This window comes from Cariama cristata, unplaced genomic scaffold (genome assembly GCF_000690535.1).
Source record: "Cariama cristata isolate BGI_N322 unplaced genomic scaffold, ASM69053v1 scaffold3103, whole genome shotgun sequence".
NCBI classification, from domain to species: Eukaryota; Metazoa; Chordata; class Aves; order Cariamiformes; family Cariamidae; genus Cariama; species Cariama cristata.
The window spans coordinates 20,762-36,195 of NW_009607625.1; the positions used below are offsets into that span (position 1 = coordinate 20,762).

Genomic DNA, 15,434 nt, shown 5'->3' on the forward strand with positions numbered 1-15,434 from the left:
TTCTGAACTTAAAGGGAGGACTTGTAGCTCATTCAGTTTAACTGTGCTGGTTACCTCGCTAACACAAGCCACAGAACTTCAGTTCATTGGGATCTGACCTACTCTGAATAACATGGTAAGTCACATACTTGCAGTGCTGTACTGGGAACTCATCTCTGTTTGCATTGTGTGTCAAATTCCTACTGACTGGATGAAAGCTAAGAAAACAGTGAAAAGGCTGTCATTACAACCCTGTTCATTGTTTGCTTTTATAGCATTAGAACGTTGGAGAGTGAACTGTGTGTTTGTTCATTTTCCAAGTAACATTGAGGTTGTTTATATGTTTTACCATTTATTACTCATTGAAGAAAACAAAAATCTGTGTAAGCAGGTAATATCCCCTACTTGTACTCCAATCAAAATAAACAAACACTGGATCAGCTCAAACCGTAGCCCCTTCCTTGGATTTACCAGTACTGTTTCAGGTTTTGTCACTTCCTCATAGGCTCCCCATCCTCTTTAGCACTCTCTGTCCCTGCAGGTAAGTCGTTCTCACTTATCTGTCAGGTTAGGACACACGCTGGCGTACTCTGAGTCTCTATAAAGTCCCAGACACTGTCATCCTGCTACCTGCTGTTCCAGTTCAGGTCAGAGTTTGAGACAAGGTGACAAGTGAAAGTGATACACTGAAACTGTAAGAGGCAACATGTTCTGAACGAAAAGATGCTGCTTAGATCCCCTTCCTGTGGATGTAGCATCTCCTCCTTTCTTCCCCAATTAGAGAGAAGGGAGAAGACTCCAAACATTTGTAGGTGCTTTTGGCTGCTAGCCAGGAACGGCTTTGTATTCACTGTGGCATAACAAAGCCTCAGGTACAAAGCAGGGGGACAGTAGCTAGAAATTACTCGTGCACCTCATTTTCTTGCAAGAACTGCACAGGAGCTGGGTACAGTTTGGACTAGTATCACTTGGTAACTGTTGATGTAAGCTGCAGTGCATATTTCAGGGTAAATAATTGAAAATTTTCTGGTCTTTTCATCAACGGAAAGGTAAAGCCCTCCCCTAACAAGAAAAACTATAGAAGTTCAGGGTCTGGAGCTGTGGGCATTCAAACCTGCTCAGGTGTTCTGTTCAAAGAATTTTCTGTTTGTATGGTCTGTACCTTTCCAAAGATACTAAGTCTTCTTTCAATAGCCTACCTCCTACTGGAGAGAGTTTTCTGAGGCTTCCCAGCAAAGGCTGCCTTATTTTCCTGACAAACAGTTTATGCAGCACAGAAACATGTGAGTTCCAGGGGCAGCAGCTAGTAGCTCCCTCTCCTTCCTTTATCCTTATTTCCTTCCAACTGGTGGATGTGGATTCTTTTTAGAAAAGTTTACTGTGTAAGAGGGAAAAATTTGAGTAATCACCTTGTTGCTCCCACTGCGAGATTCTTGAGAGTTAGGCTATCTGTCCCTCACCTTTCTTTATCTCACCTCAATTCCTGCAAAATACTTGCTACCGTCCCAGTGACCAGGCTTCCACTCTAGTGCTTTACTGGTTTAAAAAAATCAGAAATCGTTACGTTTTGTTTCACACTGTATCTGACCAGCTATCTACTTAACAGTTTGTGACCAGGATGAAAAACATTTCAGTGAATTCTCTCATGCACTGCATTTGTATGTGATGAAAGAAAAAAATGGGATGGAAAATGTTAAAGTCAGGTAAATTTCCTATACATCTCATATCACCTTTTGCATGAAGAATTCTGAATTCTTTAAAACTCTTAAACCACACTTTTTATCAATGCACTACATGGATACCATTCTTTTCCTAGATAGCAAAGCATTAGTTTTGTGACTTTCCCTGATGATCATAGCAGCTCAATGGAGCTGCTGGAGTCCAGAATATAAGCCAGGGATCTAACACCAAGTGTACAGAGCACAGCAATTAGCACTAGGTTTAACAAAATTGTAACAAAATACATTAATCGGACAAACATACTATTAATGATAAATACTAAAATAATTATTTCTTCAACTGAATAATGAACCATATGTAATATATAATTAAAAAAATCTTTTTAAACTAAGGGACTAGTTTTTGATTTGATTTTTATTCTAATTTTAAATCTGCACCTATTAGAGGCTACAGTGAACAGTTCTGGTTTTTGATATTTTGATATTTACAATTTTTTCTTGATATCCATACCTCATACAGCTGCAAACAAACAGCATCTATGAATCCAACCTGCATGCTGGGAATTTTATTTTTCTTCTCTCTGTTCATTAGATCCTGCAGATAAGAAGTAAACAAGCTTTGTGTTTAAATGCTTTAAATAAAAAACCCAACCAAAACCAAAGAGACAGGCTGGAATTAAAAAGCAGCACCTTAAAAAGCACAGCAAGCTCAGCACAGCAGGGTATCAGTACATGTGTTACAATGCAGGTAATTTGACTGCATGACTTGCCTTAGGAGATTGTCTTTGGACTGACAGAGCCCAAATAGCTAGACGAATAGACAAGCTTGCTCGTTTTTGGATAGGTTGCAAATAGGTGCCAATTTAGGAATATATTTCGTAGACAATTTAGTAATACTTATTTAGAAGAAATAATACTGTCTGTTCTTCTGGCTCAGAGATAATGACACACTGCTGGTGTTTGGGAACCACAGAAGAAAACTGACTACTAGGAAGAGAGGGAAGGAGTTGGTCCTATATTCTGGTCAGTGGGAGAAACTGTGGCTTTTGAAAGGAATGCAAAGTGCTGTTTGTAGAGGCCATTTTGAAAGGTGATTCTGCATGATTCTGCCACTTACTGTTGGTTCTATGTTGAGTTCCTTCCGCTCTTTATCTCCTTGATCAAAGAACTCGGTAGCTACAAGCTCAGCAATCTGTAAGAGATTTCACACATTGAGAGCACTAAAAGTTTGCTTGCTGCCTACAATCAAAACTATTTCCTGTGTTTTCTATCTCCCCTTAGGATGTATCAGATTGGGACCCCCCATAATGAGATTCTCCAGGTTAACAGCTAGCTTTTAGAATACTTCATGCACACATCTGTGCACAAACAGAACACTGATATTTACTCTGACAAAGCAAAGTGAGTAAAATGTCACATAGGCATCTTACCACTAGTAACAGCTGGAATGATCAACACATAGAAAAAGGTCAGCTGAGAAAAATGTGTTGTATCAACTGAGTGCCTTGTAGTAACACAAAAATGTTGGAAAGAACAGAGATTCCTGATTTACCTTCAGGTTACTGCTAAGATACAGCACTTTGAAGGACTGCTTCCTAAGGCCCTGCTCCATCACTGCCTTTGCAATAAGGACTGGATGGAGGAAGCAGAAGCTGTTACACAGAGTTTATATTTAGCAAATCTTAAAATAAGCATATACCCGTTGCTGAACTGGCCATGGTTTGGTTATGGCTGATAAATCACAAGCAGTCATCAGCATTGCTCTGTAGAAAAAAAGAGAAAGACATCTATGAATTAGAGTATTGTGAAATGTATGTAGCCACCAAGTCAAGTGATTAGTAAAACAGAATATAAAATTTCAAGGAACAGCAAAGTCAATGAAACAAGTGAAATTAAAGCAAATTTATAAAGGTATCCAAGGCTCAGTGATGTGGTAGACCTTCTCCTGTGTGAAATGAGCACACAGAAATGAGCAAATCTGCACTGGCTCATTCAGTGGATTCATGTCAAATGAACTGCTTCATTCTATTTGCTACTGGACAGACAGCACATTTATTCGTTTCTGATGTTAGCAGTGACTGCCATCTTTATTGACACTTTGAGGGCCAAGGACTGAAACAGGAATAGACATAGACCATGACTAAATTAGACTGTTTTTTAAAGGCACTGAATTTGAAATAGGGCATTCTTCCTTTCCGAGACAGCCTATGTAAGCCTGCTTTTCTGTAGCTGTTCATTATAGTATGTGTCTCTATTCTTAAACTTCTTTTTTCTTCACTGCTGGTAAGGGATCAGCTTCAAAACAAACCACCTGTCCTAAATCTTCAGTTATTCATTTCAGCAATTCAATATTTAAGTATAAAGTATCAAAAGCAAAAGAATATGGTACCTAGACAGGAACCCTACACTCCTTAGGAAGAACAGAAATGCTGATCTAACTCCAAGTGCTACTTAACAAAGTTTATTATAAAGGTTGCAGACTTATGTCATTCAGACGCAGGGAGTCATTCAGTGACCTATCTGCCAGTGCCAGTTTGTACAGGCCCAGAGCACACAGCTCTGCTGGTTTTAATGACATTCACCGCAACATGGCATGGAAAATTGGGTACCTAATAATATTAACTGGCTTCTTAATCATTCTGCTTTTACTTACAAAAATAGCTCCTTCTGCGTGGGATCTTCCCAATTAAATTGCTTCTTCCTTAGAAGTTCAAAAAATTCTCCTCTCCTCCTTTAAAAGAAGTTAAAACAAAAGATTTTGCAGCATGCTGGCACAATCCAAACATCCCGCCAGGACTATTCAGCCAACCTTGCCTCTGACTTACTTTATGTATAGTGCTAGGTCTGTGGCAAGAATGGCTTGTTTTATCATTTTCAGTGTGGCCTTGTATTCTTCAATGGAAAGGCTGCTGAGAATCTGATTTCCCTTTTAAAAAAAAAAAACAAAACCAGTGTTATCAGTAAAACAGGCCACAGCACACCAGTTTGCTAAAAAGTCTCTTAGATACTAAATCATTACGAGTTGCTTGCTCATAGCCGATGTCATTCTTTTACCCTGCTTCCTTTTTCAGATTCCCCAATTTAAAAATAAAAATTCCAATCTTCCTAATGACAGAAAGCCTCACAACAACAGCATCATAATCAACTATTGCAAAATGAAACTGCAAGCAGAGCAGCATCTAAGCCTTTAAGTCCATTTCATTCATCAAAATTAAATTTGCCATTAGCTGTATTGTAGTATTTCTCTTTAAAAAAAAAACCCCCCCCACCCCCAAAGCAGAGGAATTATAATAGATTCCAGTACCTGCCTATACACCTCAGGCAAATGAAAATATTTTCCTTTTATGAAGCAACATAAATGACAAGCTATTACATAGAAATATAAGCTCCGCAGCCCACTGTTAAACCAAAGCACTATGGAGCTGGTGAAATGGCAACTTGCCTCCACTTTTTTTCCATATTTTCCTGTCTGAATAGGAAAGAATCATTACAATTCAAAGGATGCCAGAAATACCATACCTGTGATACCAAATGAGCAGTGAAAATACACTGCTTTGAAATGATTGTGCGTGCTGAATAACTAGTCTTAGAATTAGTTAATAACAGAAACCAAGAAGAATGTAGTTTTATTTGCATATTTACTTAACTTAGGTTTGGCTTCACTTTGGAATGTCAACATTAGCAGTGTTTGGTTTGGTCTCATCAGGACTGCTTTGTGTCTGTGTAGGCCAGAATGTTTTTTGAAATAAGAGCAAGGACTTGGGTTTGTTTGGTGGTTCATAAGAGGTCACGAAAATGGCAACAAAGCCTTTTCTTTCCTTTGGTCCAAGGAAGCAGGTACTCAAAAGGACATTAGCAAGGCTTCCCTTATCAGGCAACACTTGGAGAGGTTTGGTGGCACTCAGCAATGGCAGTGTGATTTCAAAACTGCTGCAGTTGCTTTCTTTACCCAAAAAGGAATAAAAATCACTTAGGAATGTATAAGGGTGGGAATCTATCCAAAAGCTAAAAATAAAAAGTAAAATAGGGAATAGTTTCCTCCAGCATACATGAAAGTGTGGCACTCACTGGACTATTCAGGATCATAAGGCATTGATCAAAATGATGATGCTCCATGATTGAGTGGCAATACAGTTGAGCCAGCGGATGTTCGCTTCTGAGGAGTAAAGAGATGGAGAAATCAAATTAAATATACTACTAATCCAGAAATAACTCCCCTTTTAATGTCCTCTTCTCATTATCAATTTACCCCCACCCACCTATGCTTGTTCTTAACCAGTTCCTTTCCCCCTTCTGGGCCAAACAGAATGAATACATTTGGAAGGATGCAGGGCGAGTACAGATAAAAAGACAATGCTGTTACTTTGTCAGAGCACTGACAACTCGCGTTTTCTGCCTTCTGTTCCCTGTAGCGACCAGCTGCACACAAGGAGTGAGAATGTAATACAAAGTTTTATAAAGAAAGTTCTTGTATGAAAAGGAAAGGCAACAAGAAGGGTTCATTCACAAGTAAAATTAAAGTGATAGTTTTGGGGTTTGTAACATTTTAAACACCTACCTGGCATAGTTTGTCAGCTCAACTACTAAGCTTGTAAGTAACAATGCAGACCTGATCGGAAGCCCACTGATACCAATGGAAAAACTCCTGCTGACCTCTGGACTCTTGTGCGGGGCCCAAAATGTTGATCAAGTAGTCAGTGTTGTAACTGTACTGGTACTTCATTCATCACCACCCTTTTCATGACCAAACTACTGCAGTATTGTTAACTACCCTTTGCCCAGGGTAAAATCCAAAAGGGAAACAAGATGTTGATTGTACTACAGGCAGTGAAAAACAGCATGAAACCAAGTGTGCAGACGCAGAATTTAAAACTATCTTAGTCTAGAAAATAGAATTTACTGTTTGAGTAGCTTTAGACAAAATACAGGAACTCTGTCCCTCTGAGGATTTCTAATTTCCCGCTGTTCCTCATTGCATAATATGGTTCTTAGCTTTTGCTACTGTATCTTCATTTTCAGCCTCTGGTCCCACTTTGCTTATGTCATCTCTGCAACTAAATCGGGATTCTTTTGGAAGTCTGTTTTGCTACTGATCCTGAATCTGTTGCTGTAATTATAATCTGGCCTACAAACGTTTAATCATGTAAGAAAATTTTTCATAGCATATAGTTCCATGGGACTTTTTGTATGGTTAAGTATCATTCAGATGAATTAGTGGTTGCACTCACTTACATAGGGACCCAATCCTGCAAGGTCAAATAAAAGTCATAAGATAAGAGGAGACTCCAGGGATTTAAGCAGCACAATAATGTGGAGAGAAAGATGGAAAGACAAACAAAAAGGCAGAAAGGGAGATTAAAGGATGCAAGCCCTGAGGATTACAGGCTGGCCGCCCAGCACCTCCTCTGAGACTACTGCAAAAGGAGTATAGAGCAAATATGCTTGCGTGTTTCTGTAAGGAAACAAATTGCTGGATGGTGCCAACACATGCTGGGTGAAATTCCCATTGAGTTAAGTGGGATGCATACCGTGTCCCCTAAAGTTCATCCTGACTGAAGAGAGAAATATGTGAGAAATATCTTAGGTTATCTTCCCAAGTACTGCACCGAACTAGAGCTTGCTCAGTATTTACAGACCCTGGCTGTCTGGGAAGACACAAGTGCTGGAAATAAACTAATGTCCTACTTCTGTAGTACGTAGCATTTCTGTTAAACCACCATGCCAGGCCAAAGGACACCACTGCTTTCTGAACACAGTGGTTTGGTTACGCAGTTTTCACACTCTGTGCTTGCCTACTTACATGTGGGTTTGGAAGAAAAAGAAAATAAAACCCCTGCGTATCTATCAAAAGACCTTTAAGCAGTTAATTTCCTGTAATTATTACTACCAGGACCATTTTAATTTTTGAAACCCTGTTGCTTAAGAAAAGAATCATACACTAAGTATCCACTCTCCCTGCTTCCAAGGAAGAAACAAAAGGGATCCGTTCCTGGAAAAAATAGCTTTTCAGTTAGATTTACATGAGGGATTTAAAAACAAAATTAATGGAACTTTCTATTGAAAAAGGATTATTAAGCTGTAATCATCTCCGCTTTACAGCATGTGTGAATGTTAGATTTTGCTGTCTATGACACTTTCCCAGGACATTTTTGAGAGGAGATGACGCATCTCCAGATGTCTTCCAGGAAATTTATTTTTAAATAAATAAAGCAAAAAATAGCTAATCGGTTCCAGTCACTGCAAGGCTACGCTTACTGCTGGAATACCCTATTAGGGAACTAGAAAAAGGTTACTCTTTCAATTTCATGGGGTTTTGGGGTTTGGGTTTTTTTTGCTTTACACATCAGTGTTAGTGTTATTCTGAACATATATCTGAAAGGCAGGAATTCTGCTTCAGCTTACTTATTTTCTGCCTTTCACTATTCTCCGCCTCAAACAAACTTTTTCTCCCCTAATATCTTACTTTACACACAGTGAGAACAGCAGACCACTTCTTCCAAAGGTAGCTTCAAAACCACTCTCCAACTCTGCCAGAAAAAGACACAAGTATATGTTTCTGGGTATCTTTTCCCCATCTCTGGTCAGATCAGGACACATTGCCATATCACAGTAATCACATTATACCATGTTTTAAGTCAAGCTATTTATTTAATTGAAGATCATATACTGTTATTTGAAGTGAATACTAAATTCACTGAAAAACACATTTTGGGCAGATCTGAAGCTATTAATAAATTCTAAAAAACCCATTTTTAGTTTAAAATGTGGAGAAAATTTTAGAAGAGTTCAGATGCTTCATTTTGATAACTTCAAAGCAAAATATTTTGTTTCGTAAAAATATTTTGTTTCAAGGTTTTAAAACATACTATGACTTTTTGTATTGTAAAGGTTTTTCTGTAATTCCAGAATTGACCCAAGTTAAAGAGTACCAAAAATCAATGCAAAACAGTCATACATTTCTAATGTGATTGTAAATATGTGTCTTATCCAAATCAACTTAGAATTCTGGAAAAACATGGCTAAATCATGAGTAAAACAACCAGAGTTCAATATGGTAGGGAGACACCTTGGTATCAGATGGCTGCAGATCTCAGCTCTGTGCTGGCCCAGACCAGAGGGGGAACAGCTGGGTGGGCAGGGAGCAGTCTGAAAAGCTGCACATTTCCTCCACGCTGTCCCTCAGAAGCTGGGACCTTTTGCTGTCACTGTATGGGAATGAGACATCCGGAACAGGAGCAGGAAGGCGCTGCCCCTGCACAGTCTACAAAGAGTTCACTTCATCGGCCGTTGTAGTTAGTCAACAACTGAGGCTGTGCATCTTTGCTTTGGACTCTTGAATGTTTCTGGCTGTTCTTGCACTTACTGCTTTGTAAAAGCCTGCTCTTTTGCACAGCCTCACATCATCAAATCAATTAGGTTGGACTTAATTTAGCTCTGTGATTTTGGTACTCATTTGTTTTTGTTTAACTTCTCTAAGACTTACTTACCTTTGTATGTAAGAGTTGTTATCTCCCCTGTGATCCAAATCGTGGCTTAGAGCTGCTATCAGCAAAGCCAGCGTTTCTAAGTCAGTCAGTTTGCTCTATATGTGAAGAGTAACACAAGAAACGAGTTAGCTTTGTGATGGGGATTTATTTATATAAAGCACAATGTGTCTTATATCTGCTGTCTTGTCTTTACCCACATAGCAGATACAGTCCTGGCCCAAGGAGGCCAAGGACATAAAATGGCACACCGAGAATAAGGGTTATCTCTGAAGCTGTGATGCACAGTAATTATAATTCTTTGTAGACCTCAATGCAGTTTTCAGAGGGAACATCATCTAGCCCTATCTATACAGATGAGAAAACTGATACAGAAGAAGAGGAAGTGACTTGCATAACATCACCTGGCAGCAAAGAGAGGGCATGAGGAATTTTTGTAAATTCTTGCCCCATGACTTTTAGCTGAGCTCCTGTATTACTTCAAGGGAGTTTGACTACATTCCCTAAGTAGGTATAAAAATTCATTATACCAATGTCCTTGGAATAATCAGAGGGAAAAATGTCATGCTTTTCATTGATCACTGGGCAAATAAATTAACAGAAGTTTAAAACCCATGGAAAACAAAATTAACCAATATCTGACTCTTTAATAATGAGTTTATTCTGGAGCTCCAACAAGGATTAGTGGAGAGGTTACAGTTTCTCTTTGGTGACTATTTCATATCTTTAATATTGTTCAATATAATTGGATAGAAAACTTATTTAAACCTGTCCAGTGAGAAACAGAGGCTGGACAAAGCTACAGTATTCATGCAGCATTTCGTAATGGGACAAGAAGAGCAGGCACAACAGTCAGGACAGGCATTTGAAGAACAGCTAGTGACAGCACTGCCACTGGCAGCCTGTACCCTCTGTACAATCAAATCCAAATTTTCTTTAAGCAGTTAGAAGTTCTGTAGATTTGCATCTGCTTTCTAGATAATGAAACCTGTCTTAGTCTCGTCAAAAGAGAAATCAGTTTGGAAATGGCTGATTTTATGTTGCTCCTAGGAAGATGTTTGCTTTTCCCAATGCTTGCTTTTCCCCTCAAACTGGAGAAAATTGAGAGACTTATGTTCAATGCTGTTCTGACACCAGAATCTAGGACATGAAAATCAGTGTGGAGTGAATCCAATGTAGTTAGGAATAAAACAATTTATGGAAATTGCAGTGGAGACTGACAGGATTCCAAAAATAGCAAGCAAGCTATCAGGATTGTCAGAGATTGCTAGACGGCACAAAGAGCAAAACTACCATGTCTGTTTCAGTACAGAAGGAATATGAAAGCCCTTGCCTTTGTCTCTTCCAGTACCTTTTATCTTTTTTTTTAAGTGAGACAAAGTTTGTAGAGGAATCTCTTCATTATTGCTATTGGGTTTTGGTCTACAAAGAGGATTTATTTATTCTCTCAGAAGTGCTTACTGTAAAATAGTATAAACCAACTGATAACAATTGTGTGTAATCCAACTAAAGAAACACATTAATTCAGAATGAACAGAAACATTTAATTTTCTTCAAGAATATAAAAACAAAACCTAAAAATACATTTTGGAAAAATCTTGAATGAATACTTTTCTTGTTTTGGGGATCATCTAACCCTTCAGTATTTGTAATAAAGAACGATTAGGTTGTTTTTTAAATTGTTATTTGTCTTTAGGTAGAAGGCTGAAACATTGTTCAAAAGCATTGAAATAAGCATTTAAATCTTTACTTCCAAAAAATGTTCTATTGTTTGTCTAAAGCTGTACTCAGCTCTGTGTTTGAACTTAAAAAAAATTTCCTGTTGAATATTATAAGGAAACATCCTGAAATAGGGTCAGTCCTTTTCTTCTCCACCTTTTTGACTTGCTTGTAGCATAAGCATTAACTTTAAAAAAGGACATAATCATGTACGTGCCTTATTTGAGAGACTCCCATTGGGAACATCCACCTGATCATTTCCAGAGGATTTAACTGAAACTGGGTACATAACAACATGACAACAATTTCACAGGCCAGTCCCTTAAAGCTGGAAGTCTTCAGCAGACTTATTTTGATTTCACTAGCAATACCATGGAATGATGAACATCTTACTGACATGACAATCAGAACTATGCATCATTATAGAATTTGTTTAGCCAGAAGATTCTTAATGTAGAAACAGCAAAATGTACCTGAATTTTACCAGATTTTAAAGCAGCAAACATGCACTGCGCTGTATTAAAGGCATGTCTCCAATTGTGATAAGCAACATTTTTCCGATAATTTTTCTTTACACTTAAAATCCATCTGCAGAGAACCTTTAAGAAACAGCATCACATAGTTAACTGTAAATGTATTAGAAATCTATTCTTTTTATGACAACAAATCTTTCTCTAATCCCGCTTGAAAACTCTCTCTCTTACAGAAAAAAATTTCCTTTTAACTCAATGAAGTTCAATTATAACATACTTGTAACTGTGAACATAGATAAGAATACGCTTACAGCTGCTAGTTCAGCCTCTGATTGAGTATGTAATACTTGTGGGTTTGGGTTTTATTACTAATGGCTAAATGTTAGTGTCAGATGCACTGCTGTTATTTTAGAAACTGAGTTATGTTGAGCTAACTGGGAGAAAAAAAATCCATGTTTGTAATGACATATTTGATAGAGAAGATTTATCTTTTTAATTACAGAGTTTTCTTAAGAGCTGTTTGATAATGAACATGTGGCTTTTCCTTCGTGTCAGCTTGTCAAAAGACAAGCAGAATTGGACTTTGGAAAGCAAATAAGTGTGATAGAATGACAGGCAATTACTATATTGCTGGGTAGTATTTTTTTATGCAGGAAGAAAGTATGTCCTGGATGTTTTACACAACAGTATTACAAGTTGTGGGTTATACTTTACTTCTAAGAAAGTGAAAGGTATGAAGGTCAGATAGTAACTTGGTGTGTACTAGAACACATCCCTTGGTTTAAACAGATACAGCATACTTCTCTTTGTTAAATACCGGCTGAGAATCTAGGCCTTGGTTTGTTTAGTGCTCCTAGTGAAAGATATTGTACTGACAGAAATGAAAATCCAGTAACATTCACCCACATGAACGATTCCACACAGACAAAAGTCGCAGTATTCTCTGCCTTTCCACTGTTAAAAAAGGAGTGCTAGGCTACTGCCAGTTTTCTTTAGCTCTAGTATGGGAAGTTGAAAGTGTCGCTTCAAAGCTGTCAATGTTCTCTTGCTTCTGTTGAGATGTGTAATTATGTGTCTGTTGTCACAGTGTTATTTCGGTTTTGGAAATCCATTACAATTGCTCCACTAGGAACTAGAAGCCCATCCATCACTGAACTACCTGACTCCCTCTCTTCTGTTGGGACGTATCCCTTAAGGAAGTACAAGTTCTTGGCCTTACTACAAAGGTGCAACTAAGTACTGGGATATTCAAGAGATCAGACTAGGTAATACAGTACTCCTTTCGACCCTTAAACACTACTAATCTAAATTAGTCTATAAACTGGTGATCTAGAAAATAAACACCTGTTTTCTTTTGCTAATTTGTTTGCCTATGAAGTCCGTCAAATTAATCTTGCATTTTGATACTGAACTTTGGAAGTTTTGTTGAAAAATATACAAAGCAAAAATAAAGTATTTAAAAATGAAGGCTGTAACGAATTCAAATTGTGTGTATTGACTGGAAGAGGCCTAAGAGATTATCTAGTCTACCTCTAGGGCCAGGAGCAAAATAAGATACCTGTCTAGATCACCTCTAGATGCATATCTACAACTAGATTTATGGGTAAAAGCCTTCAGGGAAATTTCCACAGCCCATATAAGTAATCTGTTTCAGTCTTTACTGTCTCCCTGTTATCTCTAATCTGATCTTTTGTTGGCGAAAAACTAAGCTAATTACTTTTGCTACCTTATATGGACATAGAGAACAATATTACTGTCCTCTTTATAACAGTCTTTCGCTTACTGAAAAGTTGCTATCATCTCCCTCCTCAATATTCTGTTTTCTGGAGAAAACCAGCTTAATTCATTCAAACTTTACTCAATCTCCTAAATTGTTATTTTTTAAAATTAATTTGTATCTTTGTGTGTCTCTTCAGATATGAGCTACGATATAATTACTCCATGGGCCTTAAATACCACTCTGTCAGTAAAGAGTGAAATTTGCCCCTTTTTGCTACTATGGTACATGATTGATTTTTACATGGTTTCTGATACTAGTAGCTGTGAAATGTTTTGCTCTGTTACCACTAGCTATTATTTTGTTTACTATTTTTAATTTATGCATTTGACATTGTTTTTGCTAGTCTTTATGTATTTATTCTTGCTGGTTTTGAAATATCGCTATACATTTTCAAATTAATTTCAATTTTAACCAAGTCCTCTACCTCCACTCCCCAAGTTTTCCAAAAGCATTTTACAGTCCATCAACCAAATTATTAATGATTGAGTAGAACCAAAGCGAGGACAAACCTCAGTACCGCCCACTTTATATACCTCCCTAGATTGCTAACTACTCTTTAAGACAGATTTCCAATTATATTTACTGTAGGCTCATCTCACTGTTCTCCTGATTTTCTAATTATTGTCTCTTTCTGTGAAGCAGCATTTGACAGCATTCATACCTCATGTTTCATTTGGAAGTTTTGCACCAGGTTGAGGTCTGTGAACATTCGAATTGTACACAGCGTTGTTTCAAAATCTGATAGCTCAAAATCACTGAAGTTGAAGTCAGTTAGGTTGAGAGATTGTGCAGATGGTACTACAGCAGCCTAGAGAAGAAGAGCACACAACTTAGCACTAGGAAAGAGAATGCATAATGTAAATATCTGCTTTTTCGACAGAGAAGTAGTGAGAAACTAAATTTTACCTTCACACTATACTGAAACCTGATGACTACTTCACGATTATCTTTCCTTTGCCCTTGTTGCTTAACATTACCTTATTTGCTTAGATTTAACACACACTTTTCCATAGATCAAGGGAATAAGGAAAGGATTACCTGGTCAGTCTGTTATCTAAATCACCTAAGGCAAATTGTAACCAAGAGTATGTATGAAATTGAGAGACTGAGAAAATAAGGCAGTGGAGTTATGTATTAGTTTTTATGGATGTGCAGACATCAAAGTCCGTAACTGCTGACATTTTTCTGAAAATGGTAAGGAAAGAGACGTCAGTAGAACAGAATTCCTAACAGAATCCACATTCAGTGCTATGGTAGTCAGAATATGTCCACAAGCAGAGCTTTCTCAGGGCTATAAACCTGAAAAATTAGGGTTCACCTGTGATCAATAATCTTTAAAACCTTTGGACAATGTTTTTGATGTAATTCGAGTACAATCATAAACTTTCAATGTGAAATTTGAAATTATAAAGTAGACAAAACCCACAACTCTATACTTTTTAAAATCTGTAACTTTTATTATCAGAAATATCTCCATGTATTATATGTAGTACAACTCCATGTATTACAACTCTACATTTTCTAGATATAAAATTCAGAGTATAGGTATTGGTTGCCCTTCAAAACACAGGCGTTAAGGTTGCTCACAACATAAATGGTAAGTTTGATGCTATAGAACAAAAATTATTATCACTTTTTTCAGTAAAATAAGAGGTGGAGTTCTCAGTGCTGATTCTTTACAGTTGTTTCACCTCAATATGAGTGTGGTCTAAAAGAAAATCAGGTAAAACTGAAATGGTGAAAGAAATAAACCTATGTGTTTATCTTCCTCTTTGTAATTCTAGGGGAAAACATTTCTCCAGCATGGGGAACTGTGTCCTAGAAGGCTGAGACACTGGAAAGGAAGCATGTGTCATAATCGACGGTATTATTACATGTAGCATGCAAGTCAGCTCTCCCCATGACTACGTCTTCCAATCTCTGTTCCATATAAGTTTGCTGTTACCTTTCCTGTGTGTCAGAATGAGAAAGGCATGAAAGATTATGAAAAATAGTATTTACAGAGGAAAAAAAAATCCAACATTCTTCCACATTTCTTGTACCAGTAATTTTGCATCCCTCAGTTTGGATTCATCTGGTATTTCACCTATGAGCATGTGAAAGAACCACCAGGCCTATATGTTCAGTGGAAAATAATGCAACTATTCAGGAACTTTAATGACATAATTTTGAAAAACTGCAACTGCAGTCTGGTATTTCATGAGGAAAGGGGCTGGAAAGACACAGTAAGAGCTCAACAGAGCACCTCAAGCCTGTGTTCTGGCTTCATTCATAATTTATCTTTCCTTTCCTTGATCCCCTGCCTTTGACAGCCACAACA

General features: G+C 37.6%; 1 protein-coding gene across 2 annotated transcripts in view; it reads right to left on the reverse strand.

Moving 5' to 3' along the window:
* The window catches only part of PDE5A (phosphodiesterase 5A, cGMP-specific), a 53,696-nt gene that overhangs the window by 1,898 nt on the left and 36,364 nt on the right, over window positions 1-15,434 (reverse strand). For both annotated transcript variants that reach the window (XM_009696786.1, XM_009696785.1), the window contains exons 12-20: window positions 13,776-13,922; window positions 11,335-11,460; window positions 9,146-9,240; window positions 5,727-5,814; window positions 4,484-4,584; window positions 4,312-4,389; window positions 3,358-3,421; window positions 2,776-2,850; window positions 2,170-2,253 (exon numbers count right to left, since the gene is read on the reverse strand). In XM_009696786.1, coding sequence (XP_009695088.1) covers window positions 2,170-2,253; window positions 2,776-2,850; window positions 3,358-3,421; window positions 4,312-4,389; window positions 4,484-4,584; window positions 5,727-5,814; window positions 9,146-9,240; window positions 11,335-11,460; window positions 13,776-13,922 — 858 coding nt within the window. The remainder of the gene's footprint in view (window positions 1-2,169; window positions 2,254-2,775; window positions 2,851-3,357; window positions 3,422-4,311; window positions 4,390-4,483; window positions 4,585-5,726; window positions 5,815-9,145; window positions 9,241-11,334; window positions 11,461-13,775; window positions 13,923-15,434) is intronic.